General features: G+C 39.2%; 2 protein-coding genes across 5 annotated transcripts; both read right to left on the bottom strand.

Moving 5' to 3' along the window:
- Positions 1-990: 990 nt before the first annotated feature.
- On the bottom strand, positions 991-3,176 carry LOC129127275 (parvalbumin beta-like). Its single transcript, XM_054643803.2, has 4 exons — positions 3,080-3,176; positions 2,344-2,476; positions 1,499-1,608; positions 991-1,016 (listed from the first exon to the last, which is right to left on the bottom strand). Exons 1-4 carry the CDS (start codon positions 3,138-3,140, stop codon positions 991-993), a joined length of 330 nt encoding a protein of 109 aa, XP_054499778.1. The 5' UTR covers positions 3,141-3,176.
- Positions 3,177-4,704: 1,528 nt separating this feature from the next.
- LOC129127265 (parvalbumin, thymic) lies at positions 4,705-14,476 on the bottom strand. 4 transcript variants are annotated; one of them, XM_077186974.1, is made up of 6 exons: positions 14,314-14,476; positions 13,865-13,944; positions 12,099-12,166; positions 11,187-11,319; positions 10,856-10,965; positions 4,705-9,556 (listed from the first exon to the last, which is right to left on the bottom strand). In XM_077186974.1, the coding sequence occupies exons 1-6, from the start codon at positions 14,341-14,343 to the stop codon at positions 9,531-9,533; spliced, it is 447 nt and encodes a 148-aa protein (XP_077043089.1). In that variant the 5' UTR covers positions 14,344-14,476; the 3' UTR covers positions 4,705-9,530. The 4 variants fall into 4 exon arrangements, with proteins under 4 accessions (XP_077043089.1, XP_054499765.2, XP_077043090.1 ...); XM_054643790.2 differs by having other exon boundaries at positions 13,865-13,958; positions 14,314-14,464; XM_077186975.1 differs by having other exon boundaries at positions 13,865-13,939; positions 14,314-14,464.
- Positions 14,477-25,009: the final 10,533 nt, after the last annotated feature.

Raw genomic sequence — 25,009 nt, 5'->3', positions numbered from 1 at the left:
AAATTTTGCATTCTCCCCATTCCTTATGTCTGTCTTCCTATTTCAATCTGTCTGTAAAGAAAAAAAGATAATTTTCTTAGCAGTTTTTTATGGCACTCTTTATTTTATGATACTTTCCTTACAAACATTGATGTGTTTTACAACCCTGTGAGCTGTGGGCCTTGTGTTATTCTCAGTGCTGAGAAGAAAAGCAGCAGAATGTTGATTATTTAGGCAACATTCCCCCATTTGCTCTTATGGAGCACTGGGACTGGTGCTTTTGCAGTGCTTTTTGCAGAAGTGGCAGGTGGGACACAGGAGAGGTCTGGAGTTCATTCGAGCACACAGAACAGTGTTTTAGCTTCTCGGCAGTGGAACAATAGTGCCATCGGCTGGGCATGAAGGTGAGGGATTCCTTAGGGAATTCTGAATGTATTGCTATTTCAGAAATCTAAATTAGTCCTGGATCCAGCTGATCTTAAATTGATGACTTAATTAGTGCAAGCTCCTGCAATATACTTAGGCTCTGAAATACAATCACTTGCATAAAGAAGGACAGAAAAACATATGGAATATTAAAACACCTCTTGATTAAATACCACTGCTACTGGTTACCAGAAACAGGTTTTACACCTGGACATTTTATTAATTCTGAGTTTTTTTACAACATATGCTAGCTGTTTATGCAAATATCGAAAGTTCAATGGCCCACAGAGATGCTTTCAATTTCTCCTCTTAATATTTATGTTTATATCTTTAATGCCCTAAATTCAGATGTGAAGAGTGGATTCCAGTTCAGTCCCTCAGTGGCAGAGACCTTCTGCTTAAAACACCTGGCAGCATGGCTTAAGTAGTGCTTGTACCACTTCAGATGTTTTCCAGCAATATGAAACCACTTGCCAACAATTGTTCATGACCTCTCAGGGTACAAAATGTGTAAATAAATGGCAGGTTTGCAATAGGAAAGATTGTTTAAGGCACATATGTCTTGGTCTTTATCTTGACTGCTGACTATGATTTGACCAGTGCTTGAAACTCTGAAAAAGAAGAAAAAAGAGTAATAAAATGGGACCTCTGTTTGTAATCACAGAGCCCAAAATTTCTCTCCTAATTCTTAGAGTTAAAATGGGAAACTAATGCTACTTCCTCTGACAATCATTCCTTAAAGGCAGCACATTGTGTATTCCTAACAATAGATACTTAAGGCAAAGGAAGTGTGGCTTTTAAGTGTCCCATTGTATCACAGTTCACTAGCAAAAAGCAGTGAAATTATAGACTGAATTTAGGTTCCATTCCTGAAAAAAATGTCCATAGATGAGAAAAGGGACTTTTCTGACCACTTTAGCCAGGGGCAGAGTAGAGACTTGTTTCTATGTCAGATCCTCTCTGTAACACAGCAGATCTGAGCAGCTCAGCATCAGCTCCATAACACCCAGTACATGGAGCAGGGCAGGTGCCTAGAGCTGCCTTTAGGAAGTCTCCAAGGCAGGTGTTATCATTTTGATAAGGGCAGTCTTACCATCCACTCCAATTTTACCATCTCCATCACTGTCCCCTGCTGCCAGGAATGCCTTGGTCTCAGCGTCAGTCAAAGCTCTGGCACTGGCTGAGAAATTCTTCAGGAAAAGTCTGGTAAAGGTGAGAGAGCAAATGAGAGAGACATAGTACTGAAAGTGTTCAGGGTTTGGGTTGGTAATAGCTGCAAAATTTCAGGCATGATTCAGTTCTTGAGAACTATTTCAATGGTAAAACTTCCTCTAACTTCGTTGAGAGTGAGGGTAAGGAAGAGAGAGGATGCTGCTTCACAGCCTAAAAAAAAATCCTTGATGACATCTTGGTTTCATTGAATTAAAAAGACAAAATTAAATAATCCTCTGTAGTGGCAGGATTCATCTTCCCTCCCTTGTTATCTTCCTTCTTTCTCCTAAGATGCAGAGTCTCAGCAAGAGTTTCTCTAAGCTTACTTTTAACTTCAAAGTCTGATGAATGTGATCTGCAAGGTAGAATTCATGTGACAGAAGAAAGATGAAAGAAAAATGGCCCTTTGAATTCAGTCTGGTGAAAAAAATCTTACAATAATAAAAAGCAGCTATAGCAGAACTGCTATTTTTACCTTCACAGCCTGTCAGTTATTGCCATATGAAACAAGTATTTTCAGTGCTGTCAGAGTTTCCCCATTGTGATCCAGCCTTGCCTTTGTTATTTGACTTGCAGCTCCTCCAGCACCAGCACTCATACACAGGTGCACAAACACATGATTGTCTCCCATCCAAAGGGGGAGGAGGAAAGGGAATATTTCTGATTTTATCATGCATTTTTAGTGATAAACCACAACCCTGTTGGTAACTTTTTTTATTTACTTACTTCAGTTCCTCTTCCTCAATAAAGCCACTCCTGTCCTGGTCAAGAATTCCAAAGACTTTGGCAACTTGGTCTTTGGACTTGGAGTTGAGACCCACTTTGACAAAAAAGGTTTTGTAATCAAATGAATCAGCAGCTGAAATAAGCAGATGGAAACAAGGAGAGATGAAGAAAAGTAGTCAAAAATCTGGAACCAAAAAATTAGCTTTTTGATCAAAAAGCAGCAAACTATTCTGCAGTACAGTGAGGGTAATTACAAATACCAAGTAACAGTCTTTGATTTTCCTGATTTTATATCAGATAAATGGGATTTTTCCATCAATGATGTCTCATAACTAGGAAGGTAATGAAATAATGACTGTGGTCTTCAGCATGCAAGAACATACCCTTGTAAATAGATACTTCACTGAAAGACATATTTGTAGAACTTGATGATAAATATTTGGCTTATATTGAAATCAGCAGTAGTTTTATTATTATTCTCTGAAAAAACAGGATTTTTGACGCAGGATTCAGCCTTTGGATTTTTTAATCCTTAAAATTGCTGCAATGCACAAATGATTGTGGGTACCTGTAGCTTGGTTGGCCAAGATTAAAACTTGCATCTGTTCCATTACCTTGAGTCATTTTTCTGTTTTTAGTAAGAGAGATTTTTCTGTTTCCATTGGAATTGGGACTTTGGGGTAGCAAGGAATTTGATAGATAAACTGCACAGCCAAATTTAAAACATAAATATTACCTTGACAGCTCTGTAGACCAGCAGCAATTTCAGCTTCTGTCAGGATACTGGAAAGAGCCATGCCAAGAATACTGCAAAATGAAAAGTACTGTTGGGTAGAGTTGGGTGGAGTTGCCACTGCTCTGGCTCTCTGAGCTATGGAGGTGGCCCCGAGGTGAGCCCAGGTGCCAGGGCAGAGCAGGTGAGCTGCCCTGCAGGAACCAGCTGCTCTATCCTTCAGTTCAGACAGACATTGTGCATCTGAGTCACTGGTATTTCCAGTTATATCTTCAGGTGGATGAGCTGAGGACAAAGCCAAATGTATTTATAGAACTTCCTGGCATTTGGGCATCTTTGGTTATTTCCGTGCATTTTTGGTGTGAATTATTGTGATGTCTTCTAAAGTTCCAGAGGAAAGATTGAACTCACCTGGCCACTTAGTTTCCCCCAACCCAGAACAGAAAATATTGTCAGGTAAAAGATCAGCAGAGTCCTCTTGACTTCATTATTTTTCAAATGACATAGGGAAGGACTTATATAGACCTCAGTTAAGTCCTCCTGACCTTTTACAGAAGTCCTAGAGGCACGTGATGGCTCAGATACCCCAGGGGATAAGTTGCTGTGGCTGACAAGACCTGCTAGCTAATCAGATTGATATTTATATCCCAAAGGAATGTGCATGGTGTTTTAGACAATGTGTAAGGTTTAGTGCCATATGAAGTAAATCCTCTCAGCTTGCACATATTTTAGTGAAATGAATTTTTTATTGTATAAATGAAAAAATACATATATTTTTAATTTAATGATAGCCAGAAATGGACATCTTCAAAGTAGACTTTAACTTTTAAGGATCCAGTGCTGATATGAATTACCCATGAAATACTACTCCTGCAGTTGCCCTAGTAGTCTTCAAAACATACTAATACTGATACATTTGTAATGGATATATCTGATATACAAGTACAAGCTCAAAGACAAAACTTCTTCAGCCCAAATTACTTTTAATAAGTTGTTATATAATCTTTGGTTAGCTATAAAAGTCTCATCTTGACAGCATTTGCTCAGCAGTAATTAAGTGCATGGTGCACATTTAAAATCATCCTAGTAACTGTGTCCATTTACAAAATGAAGGTTGTCAGCTGCTCAGCAGGACTCAGGAGAGTGGATCAGTTATGGCCAGGAGGGAAACAGAGCAGTGAATCAATGATATTTGCTTCTTCCTTGCTGCACTGAAAAGACAAACTTCTGTAAGGTCTCAAACAGCAGCTAAGCTCAAACTACAGCTTTTCTCTTACTGGATATTAATAGGAACCCCCAGTCAGCTAACTCATGGAATTTATTGGAACTTAATGGCCTTGAGAATAGTTGATACTGGCCAGAGGTGTAAAAAGCCATTGGGAGAACATTTCACACTGACTAACACATAAACATGGCTGGAGTATTGCCAGGTTTAAATAACACTTGAGTGATGGGAAAGTTTAAAACAAAGCCTATCCTCTAATCACTATAGCATAAAGCTGCTGTCCTACAAAAATTAGGTACATGAAAATAAATGCAAAACCTCATCTATCTCAGATCCCCTTGATTTCTTCCAGAGAGAAATTTTTACGAGAAACGTTGACTATTTGGAGTTGGAACGTTAATTCCAAACTCATGCAGTGTGGTAAATTGAAAATTGTGAAAACTAACTTTTCTGGGTGATATAAAATCAACTGAACAAGTTACTTTTAAAGGCATTTTATCCTGAACAGGTGGAAATATAAATTAAATGATTCAGTTTTTCCATTGGGAATCTAGCTGTGCCTTTGGGTTGGGAACCTAGGAAATAATCAAGAGCATGGCCTGGGATCAGAGAAAATCTGATAATTGTATGGGAATTACTGATCATTCAAGTAATCCTTTTGAGGAGCCCACACCGGGATTGCAAAGCATTTATAGTGGAGAGTTTTGGAGTATTTCTGTGCAAACCAGCACTTGCCCGAAGGTGGCACCAAAGACAGGCAAGTGCAGCCGTGACAGCTCTGCGGAACTGCGGGTGAGGGAAAACCGAGGGCCAGGATGAGAACAGGATAACAGGAGGGGGTTCATGAGAGGGGGAGAGAGGAAGGAACAGGTATTTATAAGAAAAAAATCTAGCCTAGCAAGTCACTTGAAAGAACAGAAATATAAACAGAGTAGACTGAAAAATCTGAGATAATTCCTGAGGACTTGCCTTTCATGATGATTTAGAAGAACAGGTTACTTCATTTGCCTAACAAAATCAGAGTTTACTGTGTTCATTTTTATGTTGGCTAAATTTTACAGTCCATTATGGATATCATTACAAATATAAAATAAATTTGTTCTGGAAGCCTGGGAGTTGAAGCAGGAAGTCAGTGTCTAGAAAATACAGCTGATCAATATGTCATTGTGATGGAACTGATGTGATTCCTGTTGAGTCAAATATTTGTATATTCTACTTGGACAGAAGTTCCCCTTTGAATTTAGGGTCAATAATTGGTAACTGCAGGGAAAGGCATTGTCCAAGTGTATCTTCTCTTTCTATTGTAAATGGAGTGGGATCTGTTTTTCTCTTCTGAAGCTTGATATATAAGACTGATTTTCTTGTTTTCACAAGTGTAGGACATGATGACAAACAAATCAAGAGTTCTGGAGTAGCCATATCTCAGCTGCTGATGTGCTCTATAGATATTTGTGCAGAAAGCGTACCAAAAAATCCAGACCAATATAATGGCATCTTTCTGTGCTTATGATCAAAACTAATGGGGAAATTAGGTTTCATAAAATGTGAACACTTTAGGTCATGCTCCCTGGTATCCTCTTATTAAAATGTTTTATAATATGTGAAAAATTGAGCATGAAAATGTTAGGTACGTGTCTGTTCAGGGATTTAATCAAGATGTGTCTATTTCAGTAACTCATTCCAGGAAATTAATCCAGCCTTGGCCCCCTCTGCCCACACTGTTTGTGTGAAGAGTTCCAGGCACCTCTGATGATGCTGCATCAAAGATTTTCCACATGGGCTGGCTGCTAACTCAAAGAAGAAACTGTACCAGTCTATGTGTGCAATGAATGTTCTGACATCCCCTTGCCCTTTCTGTGCTCTCTACTTGTTAGAAGATGACTGAGATTTCAAGCAGTTGGAGAGCTGAAATTGAATCTCAAGTTTACAAATGGCTTTTGGACTGGGATTTCCAAAGGAACATGAAGTTAGGGGGCAGCCAGCTTCCACTAAACACCAGGAGGTTTTGTCTCATGCATGGTTCTGCTCCTCTTTAAAGGCAACTCAAAATTTTGGTTTAAGAGAGATGGTGAATTCAGTGGCTGGAGCACTAGGGTGGGTTTGGGATCGTGACCCTGGCCCTCTGTGTCCTTTTTCCAGGGACTTGTGTAGGACTGTAGATTTCTTTGTGTTTTGTTCCTCCTTAAAGAGATCATAGCACATCTTTATTTCATAAGAAGTATAGGGAGGATTAGAGATTAGACTGCTCCCACAAGGTGAGCAAGGAACTGAAGTGTCTGAGAACTCACAGTTCTAGTGGAGTTCAGATCTACCACTCACAATTTGGGTTGCTCTTTAATTGTCTTAAGTGAAGGTAAAACAGACAAACCACATCTCCTTTATGCTGGGAGCTATGAAGCAGATTTATACTGAGTATTTTTATAGTGAGTAGGATGGTCTTACTCTGAACCTGAGAGCAGGTGATCAATGTGAAAATACCAGGGGTTGTTAGATTCTTTCTGATTTGATGTAGCATAAACAATTTCTAACAGAATTTTAGTTTTTAACTGTGTACTCAGCAGTGTTTTATTTATTTAATTCATTCATAACAGCTTGATGCAGAGGATTTAATCCTTATTTATCACATTGACCAGAGAGGTTATAGAGCCTCTCTCCCTGGTGATACTCAAACTCATCTTAGAGCAATTGCCCTTCTGAGGGAGTGATTGGACCAGAGACTTTTAGAGAACCTCCAGAGACCTCCAGACCTTTCCATCAGGAATTACTCGCTGGTTCTGTACCTTAATTATGGTAACATTGTGGTACCAACCCTGTGTCTCTTTGGTAATTCAGTTGGCATTCACATGGACATCCTGCAATTGAAGTTTTTCTCTAGCATGATTGCATTGTCAAATTCAGAGAACACTCCATGATGTTCCATAAAAAACTGAAAGCTGCCACTGACTTAAGTTAATTAAAATGAACCTTGCCAGAAAACATCACATTTTTTGAATTTGTTTCCTTTAGTTGAAAAATGTTCTTTTCTAATTTGGTTAAAATGTGGATCTAAAATGTGGATCCTAATGCCAACAGAAACCTTAATAGAGAGTAGTGGTATTTTTGCTGAAGCCTATGGGCTTTTTTTTAAATTGGGGACTTCTTGGATTTTTATTATAATTCCTTTGAATGAAATGGCTGAATGATTTTAATAAGATTTAAAACACATCTTCTTGCCAGTATTTAAGAAGAATGGATTTTCTTATAAGCATAGGTGTAGTTGCAGCACACACAAGGATTTCCTGATTCTTGGGAATGCTTCATTCCCCTGTGGCAGCACAAGGCAGTGATGTGCAGTTGTTCAGCATCTCTGAAATACAGGATGGGCCATTGTGCAGTCTTGCATTTCTTGCATTCCACATGAGAGTCTCAGAGGTGCAAGGAATGCAGTGTCAGGTCTGTCACTTCTGGTGCTGTGTGTGCCATCTGCTCGTGAGCCAGTGACAGGATAGTTTAGAGATCAGCAGTGTGAAGAGCCAATGTATATATTACATCTGGGTATTGCTGCAGATCTAGATTGCCCCAGGTTTTTTCTTCAACGGGGAAATAATTAAGGTAAAAGGAGCCAGTCTCATCATTATGCAAAATATTTCAATGCTGCAATTAACAGCAGCTATAATTTAAGCCCAGATTTAACATCAAAGGCAGGGGGATAGAATTAGGATTTATATTCATTATAATTCTGCCAAGGCTTCAGTGAGTCTGATTGCTAGAATTCCTCTTTTGCATTCGGCATCTTAAATTGGTCGACCGGCTCTCTTCCATGCCTGGGAATGAGGGAGCTGTGCTTGCCTCACATAATCATCTTGCAATTCATGGAAATGCCAACACTGGCTGTTACATAAAAGTTCCAAAGGCTTTGTTTCTGCTCTTCTTCAAAACAGCTGCCAAATCATAATTATCATTCAGTTTTAGTGAAGAGTAATAAAACTACAGTCAGCTTGTGAGCTGGAGCCACAGCATGGGACATGGGGAAGGAAACAGCTAAATCAGGGTGGGGAAATTTCTGACACACTCAGCCAGAGATGCACAACATCTACTCAGCCTGCTGATGTCTGCATCTAGCCATGAATATTATTTACTTTGTCCATTAATGAAGACAATGCTATAATCAACTCTAAGTCCTTTAAGACACTTCTCAAAGGGAAGACTTGTTCTTAGTTTTCATATTGAAGAAAACTACTGCTATTATGGAACATACAGATAATAATTCATATAATAAATGAAAGACTTGAGTAATGGCCATTATTTAACAATGTAAGAGCTTTAGGGTAATCAAACAGCAAGATTGGCTGTAGTTTCATCTGTAGAAAACACAGAAATTCACAGATTAGGCAAATATTATTGTTTTGTACATGTTAAGAGACAATAAGCAACAGGCTCATGATTCATGGAAAAACCTCCAGGCCTGTGGCCCAGGTTGGAAGGGGACCATGACTTGTGACAGTGTCAGAGTAGGATTAGACCCTTCTCCTCTGTCTCACAGCTGCCTTAGATTTCATGAAAGATAAATCTTCTTAAGGGAGAGACACATTTTAGGCCATAAACACGTTCTGGCAATATGATTACACTGTGGTCTACTACTTTATTTTGGAAAATTACCCATAAACTTGTTCTGTGCTTTGAGCCAGGTGTGAACTCCTCTGTAATGTCTTAATTTTTTTCTCACCTTCTCAGGGTTGGGACTTAATATGAATTATTTTTAGCTATCTCTTCAGCATTGTTTTTCCTCAAGTATCAGAGAATTAATCAGAAATAAACCTCAATGAAATCAGTACAATTAAGCCTGAGAAGATACGATATGGTTTAAGATCATCAAAACTGAGTCTGGTGAGTCAGCATGCTCAAGTATGAGGATGGAGAACCTAAACAAAATTTTTAAGCAGCTTTTTCTCCCAAGGGTCTTTTTGTTTAGTTGATTTTTTAATTGTTTTCTCCCTCTCCCAGCCACAATATCAACATTATCAGTGGTGGAAAATCACAAAGTGCCTTCTTTACAATGGAAATGTAACAATGCCATGTGACCAAAACATTGCAAGGTTTCTCAGCAATCAGGTGTGTGAACTTCATGTGTGGGGAACTGTTAATGCCTGAAACAATACAAAAATGTACAAACACATGCTGAGTGCGAGGTGCTTGCTGGGCGAGGTAATTGGCAGAGGCAGTCCAAGGTTGCCTTTGGTCTACTGCTGTTTATGCCTTCACCAGAGACTGGAATTCTGTCAAGGAAGAAAGTGAGAAAAGCAGGGAATAAAACTCGTTGAAAAGATAGACTCGTTTAAAAAGATAGATAAAAATGACTAAAACTCCTAGGCATGGAGGGCTCCCAAAGTTATTATAACACTGCACAAGCTACTGCTAAACTGAGATTCTGGGGGCGTAACAGATTTTTCACTCCTTAAAAAGAGTAAGTGCAGAGAGGAGGAGTGTGTCTGTAAATTTGTATTTGTGGGAAATCCTGACTTAAAGGTAAACTATCTTTACCCCTTTACAAACTCTGATAATAGCCAAGGAAGAAGAGCCTGTAGCTCTCAGCGACATTTTTTTTTGTTTTGTTATTCCAAATAGAAAATATCTGTAGTGAAGTAATTCCAGAATGGGAGATTCAATGGTTAAGGGCCAAGATCTGCAAAATACAATGCCCTATTTGGGGCTCATAAACAGAAGCTGCTAAAGCTGCTGCTAAAGCAAATTCCTCCAACAGTGTATCTGTCTCTCCTCCCAAATCTGGCTAAGATTAGCACGTGTGTCTGTTGGAGTTTTTGCCACCTGTCCTAGTTCAGCTGAGACAGCCCTGTTTTCAGTGACTTCATCTCTAATACATGATGCATAATGTCCTATTTTTCTGTGCTGCAGTTTCTAAAAGAAATATCCTGACTAGTTCACATCATCCCTGTGAGGTTTTCTTCAGGAATTTGATTGAGTTTCTCAAAGGACTGCCCAGTGAAATGTGGGCAGATAATCAGATCATAACTTATCAGATAATTTTCCAGCACAGAATCCTGTGCTGCACTGCTGCAGTTGCAGCCTTGAGAAACAATGCCAGTCATATTTTACATTAGTGAATTAAGCACCCAGTAATAGTGGCCAGTGTTTGATAGGAGACAAAGAAATAAATTTCTTTAGGCAGAGATGTGTTTAAAAATGGAAATGTTGTACGGCCAGAAGTGCAGAACATCCGCTGCTGAAATAGAAATTCTGAGACATTAAGGTGTTCTGAATCTTTTAAGAATCTGGCACATTGAGTCTATGGATCAGAAACACTGCAGGATTAACCCCAAAGCTGTTATCATGGATTGGTAGACCAGACTCTACACTGGGCCTAAATATTCTGTTGCTACAACAGAGATCAAACGGGAATAAAGCTATGAAAATAAAAGAGTATTTGCTCATACAAAAATTGTGGCAGAAAGTATCAGGCCAAAGTACTCGTGTGTATTCTTCATGGCCCAGTTTAAATGGAGCCTGAAATGTGTGCATTTTAAACCACAAAGTTTATCAATTTCCCAAAGTCTTACCTTCCACTCCAATTTTGCCATCACCATCAGTGTCTCCTGCAGCCAGGAAAGCCTTGGTCTCTGCCGAGGTGAGGGCTCTGGCGTTTGAGGAGAAATTCTTCAGGAACAGCCTGAAATACAACAGGGTGCTGTGCTTGAGTTTTGCTCTCTAAAACGGCCCAGAAGGTAATGTCTGCTCTTGTTATCCGAGGGAATCCACACAGATTCCAGAAACGACAAGAATTTGTGTTTTATTTTTAAAATAACATCAAGGGTTTCTTCAAGGACACCAAGCAAGTTCTAAGGTTTTTGTTTGTTGTTTAAAGAAACAGAGCAGCTGAACAGTACTTACTGCAGCTCCTCTTCTTCAATGAAACCACTCTTGTCCTGATCAAGGATTCCAAAAACTTTCTTTATCTGATCAGGAGTTTTGCTGGTTAAACCAACCATGGAGAAGAAAGACTTGTAGTTGAAGGAATCATCAGCTGGAAGAAACAGAAGTTGTTAAATATTCTTCTTTGAAGCTGCTACTACTGTGTGTATTCCTTGTGAATATGTATGTCTTTTTTTAAGCATCAGCCTGCCCTCTTTCTCTTGTTCCCTGGTGTAGGAAAAGAGCAGATACAGTGGATGATAATTTCCCTTTTTAATCACTCTGTGCCTTTGGTCATGTTTCCTTTCAGCCAGTTTGAAGTTTTCTGCTACAATGCACATTCCGCTAAATCAGGATTTATGCAATGTGTCACATGCAATTAATAATAAATATTGAGAAGGTGCTGCTGTGACTTACAAACAACTCTGTAATTCTTCATTAATTTTCACAGAGTCCTTACTTAGGTGAAGAATTTGATAGAAGAGTAAGTAATTCACAGACAAATCAGATCTTTGAGTATTTGGAAAATTGGCTTGATCTTACTGAGCAGTTCTTAAGAGAAGTGAGACTGATACTTGCTTCACAAATGACACTCTCATTCTGCCAGCTGAGGCTTTTTCTGAAATTTTGAAGGACAAGGCCAACTTTAAATTTAAGTCTTTAACAGGTTTAGACACTGACAGCTTAGTGTTAAGCCAGCCCTAACTGAAATGGTGGTCATTTAATTGCTGTTCACCACTTGTGAGACCTTTTGAATTTAAGGGACTATAGTGTAATGCAGCTTAGAAAGAGATCTCACAGGGAAGGAATCTGAGGGGAAAATGATAGGCATGTCATCTTAAGACATAAAAATGATATGCATCTTCTGTCTGCAGAGCGACCATTCCTTACCCTGGCAGCTGGAGAGAGCAGATTCAATATCTTTAGCAGAGAGGATGTCAGTGATGGCCATTGTTGAACTGTAAAATAAATTAAATGTGAGCTACTTAGTCATTAAAATGACTTCTCTCCTACTTTCATGGCTCTATTTGAAGTTCTGCAGTGACAGTGTGTGATAGGGGAGACATTATTCATCTGGTGGCAAGTGGAGCACGCTGTAACAGATGTCTGGAGCAGGTGCTTGCACTGAAAGCTGGGAATGAGGGAGGAATTCTGCACGCGGGAGCGTGGGGCTTCGGGAGGATCTGCTGCACTGGGACAGCACATCCAGGCTGTCCAGCACCACACATCTTCATGGCTTTGTGGGTTTTCCTGGAGGTGGATTATTACTCAGTAAAACCCAGAATGTATTTACAGCACACATAAGAGATAAGGCTGGCATGTCCCCTAGAACTGTATCTGGAGTAATTGGAATATGAAAAATCTAGTGTTATTATCAGTACATGTAGTGACCTTCACAAAGAATGAAAATATTAGTGTAGAATTAGTAAAAGTAATTTTACTCATGTAAATTTGGAGAGTAAGCTCCTCTCCTGTTTAGTTGCAATGATAAATGTGTCTTGCTGGGCTACTGCATCAGTGAAATACTACATTTCATGAGAGCTTTGTAAAAAAGTTTTTGTCAGTATTTTCTGAGGTCCATTTCTTTTTGTATTCCCTATAAGTTATAATAAACACCATTTTTGCCCAGATTTTGGCATTTCAGTAGATTGTTCTCTTTAGAACAGAAGTATCATGACTTAATATTCATTCTTAGTAGAGTGGAGGAGGTGTTTTCTTCTGACACAGTGACTTTTCATGTGAGAAAAATACTCTGTCCCATTCAGCCACCAACAGCTGCAATAGTTTGCCGGTGCAATGTGTATCACTTAACAAAATGCCATAATGCCTGAATTTCTAATCAATTTTTAGTGAATTGATGCAGTTACAGTTTGGTAAACTGCACATACCAGTGCAGACAGATTACAGTTTAAAACTTGCAATGTTACTCTTAATTCATGTTAGTGAAGGAAGGGGACTAAGGCATAGAAAAGTTATTCTTGAAAGCCAGGAGAGAATAGAAATATATTTTCATTAATCCCTAACTGGTCTTCAGCAACATCATTCTTCCTGTCTAAGCATGGACTGAGAAGGAATCAACTAGTGATACCCATTTATAGTCTGTGCACTGGTTTGAGATCTAAACACAGGTTTAAACTTCCTCTAAAATATGAAATGGCTGCCTCTGTACCTGTTGGTTTGCAGCAGAAGAAATTGTCAATCATTTTAGTTCCTTTCTGAATATCTCTGAAATGGTTAAGAAAGTGATGGCACACATTCCCACTGATGGCAATGGATCCTTCCCCAGCTCAGGCAACTGGGTTACTTTTCTTTTACTACTGAATTATTTTGTCCCAGTGGGTTCTTCTGCAAAATACTTTCCCCTCTCAGCATTAGGCAATGTAACTTTGAGCTCATCCGTTCACCTAATTCTCACTGCTGACAGGATTAAAAAGGGGAAGAGTTGAAGGAAAACCTAAAAATCACAGCATTTTTGACAAGGGACATCGTTCCTGTCTGTTCCATCCTCTGATCCAAATTCTGATTCTATTCTATGTTAGCTTGTAAAGATACAACATCCTGGAAGCTGAAATAAGAATAGATACTTTAACTGCTTTCCCTTTAGGGAGCATTTTGCTTTTGTGTTTCTTTGAAAGCAGAAGATCTAATCAGCTTACCTTTGTGGTCTTCTGGGCTGGGTAAGGAAGCAGTCAGGTTGGGAGGAAGGTACTTGCAGTGTGTCTCCAGCAGAGCTGAGCTTGCATATATATACTTTAAGTTGTATACCATATACAGATTTTAGATTTCAGCGTCACGAAGGGGGAATGGTGTCAAATGAACTTGCCTAACTAATCATCTTGCACTATTTTTATCTCAAGAGAATACATATGATATTTGCAAACGAAACAAGATAAGTGGCCAGATAGGCAAAAAGAACAGAGTCATGTCAAATTTCCTCTGATTGAAGCAGAAAACACCAGCTTCTTCATGTGATGTAGGGCAAGACAAAAGTCCCCACTATCTGATATGCTTGATCTGAAGAGTCAGATGAAATGAAGCACACTAACTTCTGAAGAAGTGTCTTTGTCTTTAATGACTGTTTAAAAGCAATAACTTGTTATCTTACCTGTAGACACTCTCTGTGATAGAGTTTCATCGTTGGAGCACTAAACAAAAGAAAAAAATTAAAAGTATCCTTTTAACTGTTCAGGTATTGTTTGCATAGCAAACCAATTAGGGGAAATAATAGCCATGTTATCTCCAGAATATCTGATCTGTTGTTGTTTGGTAAAAAAATCACACAGTGAATTTGTTGCTATAGGAGGTAAAATAATATTATGTCAATCCATCAGAACAGTTGGTTGGGGGAGGGTATTTCATCTGCTCTGTTTCCAGAGAAAATCTTACAATTCTGCAAGATTCTGACAACCTGTTTAGTTGGGTATGTATGAAGCAAAGGGGTTGTGATCTGCCCAGCTGTCTCTGAGACAAAAGTCCCTGAGCCCTACATGAAAGATCTTTGCTTTCAGAATAGAGAGGAAAATTTCAATAGCAACATCATCGCTATAACAGTATCTGAAGAGTGTCTTTTCAGTTTTCAGCCTGTCTAGAATCCCTTTCAGAGAAGTGATTATTTTCTAGAATTGTTTGGCCAGTGCAGTTTCCCAGTGTTCCTTTGTGCTAGTTACTTTTTTCATGGATATTATTTGGTCGTCTCAATTTTCTTCCACGAATGTTGTAGCCTAGCTGGGTGAGGAGCCTGTCAGCTTGGATCTCACTTGTGTCTTGAGGTAGCAGAACAGTGAAAGACAAGTCATATGGATGACAGCACAAGGTGTCATTATGGCCAGGATTAAGGGATGGCAAGGGATGACAGAGCAATTGGCATCACAGCTTGAGGTGGTGGCACAGTGAGAGGTGACGGTGTCTTCATGTCAGAGAGAGCATCAAGGCATCTTTTCTCCAAAGCATTTCCCTCTAAGATGGAAGACAAACTTAACCAGTCACTGAAGCCAGTCACTAATAAATCAGGGTGCCAGACAGAAAAGTAACAAATGGAGGGTACCTACTGGGCCTTGGTGCATCCAGCACTGACAGAAGCTGATCAAAAGGCAACAAAAGATCCTCTCTGGGGATGAGGTGCCATTTCATTCGCGGTATATAAACATTAAAAAAAATTACTGCTGCAAGCTTTTTTTTCTTATTAAAAATTCTGCAAGTCTGTCCTCCACAGAAAATTGTTTTGCAGAGAAGATAATTCTTTTGTTGGTTAAGAATGGCTGTGGAAGATTTCAGCTTTCCCTGTTTTCAGAATGGATTCTTGGCCAGCTGGCACTGAAAAATTTCAAGAAGAATTTGATGGAGAGATATTTAATACTGGCTCTTGTTGTCATTGGTGACATCTGGTAGAAGGGGTACAAATACCACTTTCCGCCTCGAACTCTTCTTAGAAATTACTTTTATTCTAAATGGGCAAAAATTCCTCTCCCTTTTACACACACAGCCCTTTCCTCCCCCTCCAATTTGGAAAATTGTTTACATAGTGCCAACAACTGATGTGCAGTACGTAGGGTGTCCAACATAAAAACTGATGGCATGAAATGACCTAATGAAGCTAAGTTAAGAGGAAGGCCAAATTCTGCTGAAACTCTTGGACTGCAGGAGTCTGCATGGGAATTTGGTCCCTGGTGTCTATTTCAGAGAATGCATTTGATTTTAGATGCAATGGCTTCTCATTTTGCCCAGAGCTAATTCCACATATGTTAACCCCTCGCCCCCACTCTTCCCTTTAAAAATAGCATTGATTGCTGTTATTTCTCTTAATGCCTGTGGGCTGTTGCCATTAGTTTGAACTTTATGTGAAGCACATAAGGATGCAGTCTTTAAAAGTGTGCTTTGTTTTCTAAGAGCCTTTGACAAGGTAATTTCTTTTGTGCCCTACGATTTTAAGGGTAAAGCATGCAGTCAAATGATTTATGGCTCTGGTCTGCTCAGCTGTATTCAGACTCCAGCAAGTTTTGGAGTCACTTTTGCAGTAAGATTGGAGGCACTAGAGATCCAGAACATGTGCACTGATGAAATGCATGGGGATCATGTAACTATTTACAACCAGCCTCCAACAACCATTTTCTTTTCAAGCCCTACATTAGAGATTGCATAAACATCTGTCTAGTCACTTTTGCTTTCTTAAATCAAATACTGTTAGGAACTTTGCAGCTGCCATCCAACTTCACAGGGGAAGAACTGAGGAAGTATGAAAAAGTAAGGAAAAGATATTCCTTTCAGCCTGTCAGGCTGCCATAAAAAGCAGTTTTAAACCCTTGGGCTTGAGCCTTTCTCTTTGCTCAAGACTCTGCCTTCTGGAGGCATGGAGTTGTTTTATTCTTCCCATTTTTAACCTTAATTCTTTTAGCATCTGAAGCTTCCTCCCCAGGGTGAAAAGCTGTATTTTAGGTCATCATAATTCTGTGATTGTTCTATGATCTATTCTTGTCATTCTTCTTTGAGTGCTAATATGAATCATGTGCAAGAGAGCAACAGGAGTTGTGTGAGTGCCTGCTTTAATTTAAATAAGTGTGATTTAGTGCCTCTTACATGCCTGAGATAATTTTCAGATGGATGAGATGAATGCCTCTGATAGGGGTATCCATGGTCACGAGTCAGGGAACAGGAGTCACCTGACAAAATGTGTGTAACCTATTGTTAAATGGTTTGTGAGCAGTGAGAGTGGAATATTCATTCAACTTGTCATTTGCTTTGGGAATACATGAGATCAAAGAAGCTGTGTAGATGTAATTTAGTGTAATTATATTAATGCATCATCCTCCAGTCATTTGAGGAATGTAACTCCTGGAGATATCTGGGAATATCTGGAGTGGTTTTAGGTTTTATTACTTAACCTACTATCGATAGACACCTCATAACTACTCCCCCCCAGTAAAATACTGTATAAAGAAAAATGCTGGAAGGATTGCTATGAGGGGAGGAGGCTGTATGTGGGAAATACACCAAATAATGTCTGGTTTATTCTTGCAAACTTGAATGAATCACAAAATTTAAGTAATTTATTTTTCACCAGCTATCATTCTAATGTCATGTGGGTTCAACCTCTGAGGTAGATTTTCAGAGGTACTAAAAATTTACAGTGCAGCTTTTCAGTTCCTGGTGCCCTGTAAAATGTTAATGTACAAAACTTTTTCAGTCATATTTTTCCTACATGCAGAAAACATAATTTTAAGCCAAGCAGATTGTTTACATAAATCAGACGATTTCTGGTCCTCCATATCTGAAATGGGAATTTCAATCCTGGTTCCAAAATTTGAAAGGAATATGGGCCAGATGTAAATTCTATGTCATTTCTGAAGCTGTAGCTCAGAAATTTTATTACTGAATTTAACCTTTCCAGTTCACTTCCATTTCTGTTTCTTTCTAAAAATGTTAATTTAGTGATGCAGAAAGAACAAGGCTTTTTTTAAAGAAAGAAATTCTCATAGTCTGATTTATGAAATGGTAGATTTTTGAGTCTGTTAAATCTGATTCAACCATTCATAAACAGACAAGATACTTGAACCTCCAGAGGACTCCATCCCTAGGTTTAAATTACCTGCAGTAAGTGTCAAAAAATATAGAATCAATTTTCTTGCCTTAATTCTGAAGCAAAAAGCTTATTACTTTTGAAAGTGTCCAAACAGAAGTGCCAATAACAAGGTGTGTGTAGGATTATCATGGTTTTTGAGTAGAAAATGAAATCAATTCTGCCAAGGCAATCTTCCCTAGCTAAGCTGGAAGCAAAGATACATGCTGACAACAGAACTTCTATTCAATATTTGATCTACCATAGTCTGTTCTTGAGTTGTGTTCTTCAAATCCCGTGTGGTAAAATCCCTCCCAATCCTTGTTACAGGAGTTGTAACTTTAGTCTGTGTGTTTACACTACGTAGCCTGGTGCAGTCCTGCTCCATGGCTGTGGTTTATAAGCACTATAAATAATCCTCAGTTGCAGCAAGCTTTCAAATATAGATGTGTTTGAAATGAACTCAGATGTTTTTCAGCCTGTCTGTATGTTCTTGTATAGTCCTTATCCCAGTGTGTAAACAACAGGTCCCACTGTAAACAGAAACAGCTCCTTGGCTTGTGTGATTGCAGGAGAACCAAGTAAGAACTGGGTCATTATCTGTGTTTGCTGATCTGGTATCCATAGTGCTGAATAAAGCAGGGCCTTTGATTCTTTTGGCAGAATTGCTTTTCAAGGAGGTGTATATATATAATATATATATATATATATATATATATATATATATATATATATATATATATATTCCAAGGATACACAGGTTTCAAAAGCCCCAGATGCTGACTCTGAGATGTTTTCTCTGCACAAAGCTTGGACCCAATCTGACTTAAAGGTGCCCAGTGTGGTGTGACTTAATTCCCTTCTCCTCCATTTGCTGAGATTGGGAAATGGTCAGGACTTGTCTGGGGTGCTGGGCTTCTTTTCTATGCAAACTAGAGCACGATAAGGGGCTGGGGTGTGTTTGGGTGTTGTCCAAATGTGGAGTTCATGTCTCCAGGGCACAACAGCCGGACCTAGGAACTCAGAAGCATTCCTTCATCCCTCATTAGACGTTGCCAACAACACTGACAATAATTAGAATGAGGACTATAGAGAAGTGAGCTGAATGAATATGGAAATTGGTACTAGAGACATAACAGCATCAGATATGAAAGCATCAAGTCTTTACAAACAAGAATCCATTGAGCATTTGAGACCTAAGCCTGGTTTAATCAAATGGTGCATCAATGAAGTGATTCCACTGTTCAAATATTTGAAGGATCAGTGGGATGAAAAGACAGAAGCAGGCATTGTTCTTCCTATACAGTGCTGCATTTGTGCTGTAGCTCCTGAGTGATATCAGTGTCCAGATAGTCCAGTGATTTCAAGCTTTATTGTATAGCATAGGACAACCCATACAGTAAATGCAAGTTCTTCTTTTCCATTTATGGACAAACCACATTATATTCACTGTGGATTTTATTGGCAAATTGCTGCAGTCACGTGTAAAGTAAATTACTTCAAGTCTCTTGCTCTGAATGAAAAATTAAATTTATTGTATTCAAGTTATAAATTCACTTAACAGTCTTTCCTTGAACTGTAATGGCCTCCTTCATCTGAGCTGAATTATAGTAATGACTGCACCTTGCTAAAAAGGATACATTTAAAGAGGAATTTTCCTAACAGGAAGCTTAATGAGAAAAAGGCTAGAAAAGGCCAGGTGAATCTCTAGAGCAGGAGGCCTGTCTCCCTTGGAACAGGAATTCCAGCCTGGCTGTGCCTGGTTCATTGTTACAGCAGAAAATGCCCTTGGAATGCAGAGGAATTGAGCTTGAGCTCCTGCTCACACAGGAGGAGGTAAATGGGGAGGTGCTTGATGCACTTTTGATTCTCTGAGAGAACTCACAATTTTTGAAGGATTTCACTTATTATTTTATTTGACTTTTGCATTTGGTATACCATACAGCAGCATCCATATTTAAAAATCCAGATGGTGAGAGCAGAAGGTGTCTTGCTGATTCCCAAATTCTCCATCTTGGCTTGTCCTTTTCTGAGTAGGGGTGGATGAAAGAAGGTGATAAGGACAATAAATGCCGAAGTACTTTGCTGAATTTGAGAACTAAGAACATTTTGCAAATGTATTCTATGTCCTACACTATGCTGAGCAGGGCTGTACAAGCTGCAGTTCTGGGCAAAATTTGTCACAGAGAATTTTTTCTGGAAAGTTAATTACTTCTGTGGCCAATGTGATGTTACTGAAATTTGATTCTTAAATGAAATGTGAAGTCTTTACTAAGAAATGCTCCAAAGCTGTTATCTCAGAATACCATGGCAAGGTAATTTCAGAATACCAGATCCCAGCTACTTCCTGAAAGTTGCAGCTATATAAAACCTTCCTGAGCAGTGATGTTGAAAAATGCATGTTAATCAGTACAGATCTTCCCCATCACCTAACCCTGTAATTGATGGTGCCATCGACAGCAGAGACAGTCATTTCAATTATGAATGCTTCTGGTTATGAATGATGGATTTTTTTGGCATAGGAATTAAAGAGTATGCATTATTAGAACTGGTAGAAGAATTCAAGTCATGCTTTGGAGAAAAGTACAAAGTTAGGCCTGGTTTAACATTCATGGATATCTGGTGAACAAGCAGATTTTTCTATTTAAGATGTAGGTATTACAAAATGGATAGAGAAGCATCCATTGAAGAAGGTTTAAAAGTTGTTCTAAGCCTTGTTGAAACTGATGCATAAGGCCACCACTCTTAAATTAAAACCTCTATAAGCAGTTCTCTATAAAATCTCTAAAATTCAGTGCCTTTGTGGATGCAAGCAACTGAAATGATCAGCCTGGTCTTTGTCAATTTGTTCCATTTTGATGGAGGCAGTCCTGGGAGTTTCTGGGCAGTGACTCTGCTGGCTCTGAGGAGCAGTGACTCGGTGTGACCCCCTGCTCTGGGCCATTTGCTTGGACATCTTCTATAATCAGAAGAATTATATTTATTTGCAGAGTACATTTCTATTTAGACCCCGAGTATATGGACAGCTCAGTGTTATTAACAACAGCAGAACATGTAAACTTACCTTCTGCTGAAATGGCCAGCAGGTCATCTTCCAGAGGGGGATTTTCTTTGAGTGAGTGGAATTGGATTTTACCCAGTTTTAAAAACTAGAAGTATAAAAAACATGATCTGATAATCAGGCAGCACTTGTATCTTGGTGTCCTAATTCTGCCAGTTCTTTAGCAACCCCCTAGAGTTTTTCAAGGAAAACTGCATAAACAACAACAATGGCAAAAATAGCAAGGCTGCTCTTAGAGAAACAAACACAATTAGTAAAATGGAAAATAAAGGTGCAATCTTTAGTGGTTAAAAAATATCTATAAACCTCCTGGAGACTGCAGTCTGTGGGGTATCACCTGTGTAGGGATATTGCCAGAGAGGTGGGATTTGAGAGGACAGACCTGGGAACGAGGCCATGGTGCTTTGGTTCTTGTTAGCTCAGGTTCTCCAGGAAGCCCAGTTGAAGCCCATGGCTCAGGAAGGCCTCAGCTGTCCCTGGGCAGTGAGGAGCCAGTGCTGCTCAGCACGCTCAGCTGTGCCTCTGGGGAGGAAAACAGCCTGAAATTCAGCTTTCCCAAGAGAGCAAAACCTGTCTGGAGACACTGTCTCATGACTGGACAGAGCTTGAGATTTTTTTGGCTTATTTAAAAGAATCTGGGTAAGCCCCACTGCAATAGAGCAGCCATTTGTTCCCCTGAGGGATCTGACATTGTCCCAGGTGTGAGCAGTGCCCGTGGGGCTGTTCCTACACCAGATTTACAACCCTGCCACAAGCAGCAGGAGCAAGGCTGAGTATCCCATGCTTGCTTGGCAGGACATGGCTTGATGTGAGAAATACAGAATGGAGCTAATATACTTACTAAACTGTTTGTGTCCAGGGAATGCTGAGCACACGCGGAGCAGATGGAAGAGATTAAAAAAACATAGAATTATAGATGAGAAATGTTAACAATTAAAGCAACAAACATGAGATTTCTCTGTAGTCTCTTTCCTGATTATTTTGAAGGGTGTTTAGGTGAAAAAGGCTTGACATACAAAAGCTATTGTTAACTGCATTCACAATCAAATTAATTCAACTCAAACAATACCTTTCAAAATGATCTTGTTTCCATTCATTCCAGCCTAGCAAAGGAAAATCGATGTGTTTAACCTCCACTTAATTTAGAACATTTTAAGTTGTCTGATGAATCTGATAATTCAGCTTGTCCTCTACTGTTTCAGCTACTAAGGAAATTCCAGCTAAGGAGCTGCTAGATCAGATATCCTGTGTCTCAGGTGACCCAAGATCCCCATGATGGTTTTAGCACCATTCTTAAGAGAACCTTGCAGACTTAGTGAATAAGAGACTTGTTTACCTGAATATGGCAGAGCATTTAGTTTAAGGGATGTTGGCATCAGTATTAGAAAACTCAGAATTAAAGGATGATGTACTGAATATTCTTTTTTTTTTTCTGCTAGTAGTGCAAGTCATTAATAACTATTCAGTAGAAAACAAAAGAAGCTTAATAGTTCCTTCTTGTTGGGAAAGTCTCTCCACGAAAATCATGAAGTATATATCTTTCTATGACCCTTAAATGCTTTTTTTTCCTAAATTCTAGTTTCTGAGGTTCATGTGTGTTCCTCCCACCGTGCTCATAACTGAGCAAAGCTGAATAATCCTGCAGCAAGAACTTGTGCTTGTGCTACTGCTCACAAGCCTCGTGGTGTGATCTTGGCACAAAAGCAACAGTACAAAATTGAAAAAGACCACAAATTTTACTCTAGCCCCAGGGTTTTCTAAAAGCACAAGCTCTCAGCCTAGTTTGTGCTAAGACTGTTTTTTCAGATCACTGACAGGGTGTAAAATTACAGACTGGTCAATGCAGATAAAGCTGACACATATTTTCAAGCACAGTGAGAGTTTCAGGCTATATTTAACAAAAACACTGAGTTCTGTGTTTGGGGAATACACTCTGCTTCCATATCCAAAAGAGTCCCCAGAATCCAAATTCTCTCTAGCTTCTGTTGATCACATCCCACACACTGGTTTCAAATTTTATCAGATTGTGCCTGTTTAGGGAAAGAGGTATGTTTTTGAGGTAAATACATGGAAGATGAGTTTTTTAAATGAATCCAATTTTTAACTCTCAAGGACTTAGTGTCTTTTCTCTATAGTGCTGCTAAAAATGCAGCCTTGGATTTCCTTTTCATGCAAGGGAAAATGTGCAGTCTTGACAAGCTTGAGAGGAGGGACATATTTTCTGATGTTGCCTCGAGCACCTCTGTGCACAGAGCTATTTCTGCCTTCATCTCACAGCTGATAACATTAGACTTCTAGAGTTTGGAAGGAGCTGCAGACCAAATGCTGTTTTACAAATCTGTCTGTAAATATCATAGTAGAACTCCTGGTACAGTGAAAAACCTGGGCAAAGGGACTCTTCTTAACACTGAAAATTAGCTTCCCTCCCCAAACAAATGTACTGCCTGTATTTTATCAACTTCTAAATATTTGCAATTAATATTATAAAGTCCATGTCTTTGAATCATACGTGCCAGGAATCGTTCCTTGGTGGTAAAGGCTCTTCTGGGGAGCACAGAGCACTTTCCAGATCTTTCTGAGATATTTTGTATTATCTGACATTTCTGCAGGCAACATTTGCTTAGTGGTGAATTGGATTGTAAATTCTACAGCTGTGAAGTTCTAGGAAACGAGTCTTGGCAAATTTCTAAATAAAGCTCTGGTAAGGAGTGATTGGGAATTTAATGAATACAGATTGTGGAATCAATCTCTCAATGTGTTTTGATTAGTGTAAAGTGCATATATAATAGGGGTTTTTATTGCACCACTAAATATGACAACACTGATATTTATTATGTGCTCCTACTTATATTACTTTCTTTTGCTTTTCATTCTTATAAAACCTTTCAAATACAAAAGATTGTTTCTCTCTAAGTTCTTCAGCTGGGAGGATTTAAATACAAATAAAAAGTTAAGAGGCCACAATCCCAATGCTGAGAAACTCAAAGGTTTTATAAGAATGAAAAGCAAATAAAGATAATTTTTCCCTGTGCATGGAAAGACAGGCTCTGTACGTGTGTGGCATGTCAGACTTTATGATTTTTGTAGTTATAGCTTTATAAGAAGAGGATGCTCAGAGGATTGCTCTGGTGGTTTTATTCTGCATTGAGGAGTCTCTCTGATAAGGAGATTTTCTGGGCAAATGAATCAAGTTGAAATCTCAGCACATCTCACCCTGGGTAGCCCCACAGTCTGTCTGGGCCCAGCCATGTCCCTGTGTCCTTCTCCCACACAGCACAGTCACAGTCCCTGTGGCTGATGAGGGTGGACACAGCTCTTTCAGAGGCTGCTGCTGTCGTTCCTCTGTTGTCTGGAGTACAGATTGCAGAATGAAATTAACTTTCCCTGACAGAAATAAATACAATACACAGAAAACACAGTGTTCCTGAGTCCAAAAGAAAGAAATTCCATGGATTTCTTCTGGGACTGGAGTAAGATTTAGTCTTGAAAGCAACATCATAATTTATAAATTATAGGGACAAATATCTGAAATTTATAAATGCCTACTGTATGAGACTTCCTGTTTCCATTGTAGTCAATGGCAAAATTCCTATTTACTTGAATGCCAACATGATCTGGACCACAATAAGACATGTTTCCCATTAAAATTATGTTATAATTATCATTTGGAAATTGCTTAACAAAGTGGATCTGATAGCTACAGAAGATGTGGGTCATCAGAATGAATTGAATCTTTCTTTGTTTCTCTACTACTGAAAATTAAGTAGTGTCCTTGTTTTTACCAAGATCTGTAAATTTTTCATCCTGTACCTCATCATGGTTAAAGCCATCTTAGTATACTTTGTGACAATTGTCAAAACACATGGAAGTTTCTCCTAAGGTGATGTGGTCATTATCAGCCATATTCTTAAATTTTCTTCCCAGTCCAAAGAGGAACATTTCAACATTTCAAAGAACGATGGTAATTGTCAGTAGAAGGAGGAACCAGACCCTCCCCAGGCAGCAGTGGCTACAGGATGCCCAGGAGTGGCAGCAGGCATTTGGCTGAATTGTTCACATGGCTGAGTTCAGGAGCAAGGACCTGCCCTGGCAGGGATCAGCAGGACTGGGCCCCACTCCTGCACCTCTGCAGTGCTGCCTCCAGGGATCACCTACCTGCCTGTGTATGGAAATGCTTTATGCTTTTCA

The sequence above is a fragment of the Agelaius phoeniceus genome, chromosome 16, assembly GCF_051311805.1.
Source record: "Agelaius phoeniceus isolate bAgePho1 chromosome 16, bAgePho1.hap1, whole genome shotgun sequence".
NCBI classification, from domain to species: domain Eukaryota; kingdom Metazoa; phylum Chordata; class Aves; order Passeriformes; family Icteridae; genus Agelaius; species Agelaius phoeniceus.
The sequence above is the reverse complement of the archived record's forward strand: the minus strand, read 5'-3'. Positions and strand labels throughout refer to the sequence as shown.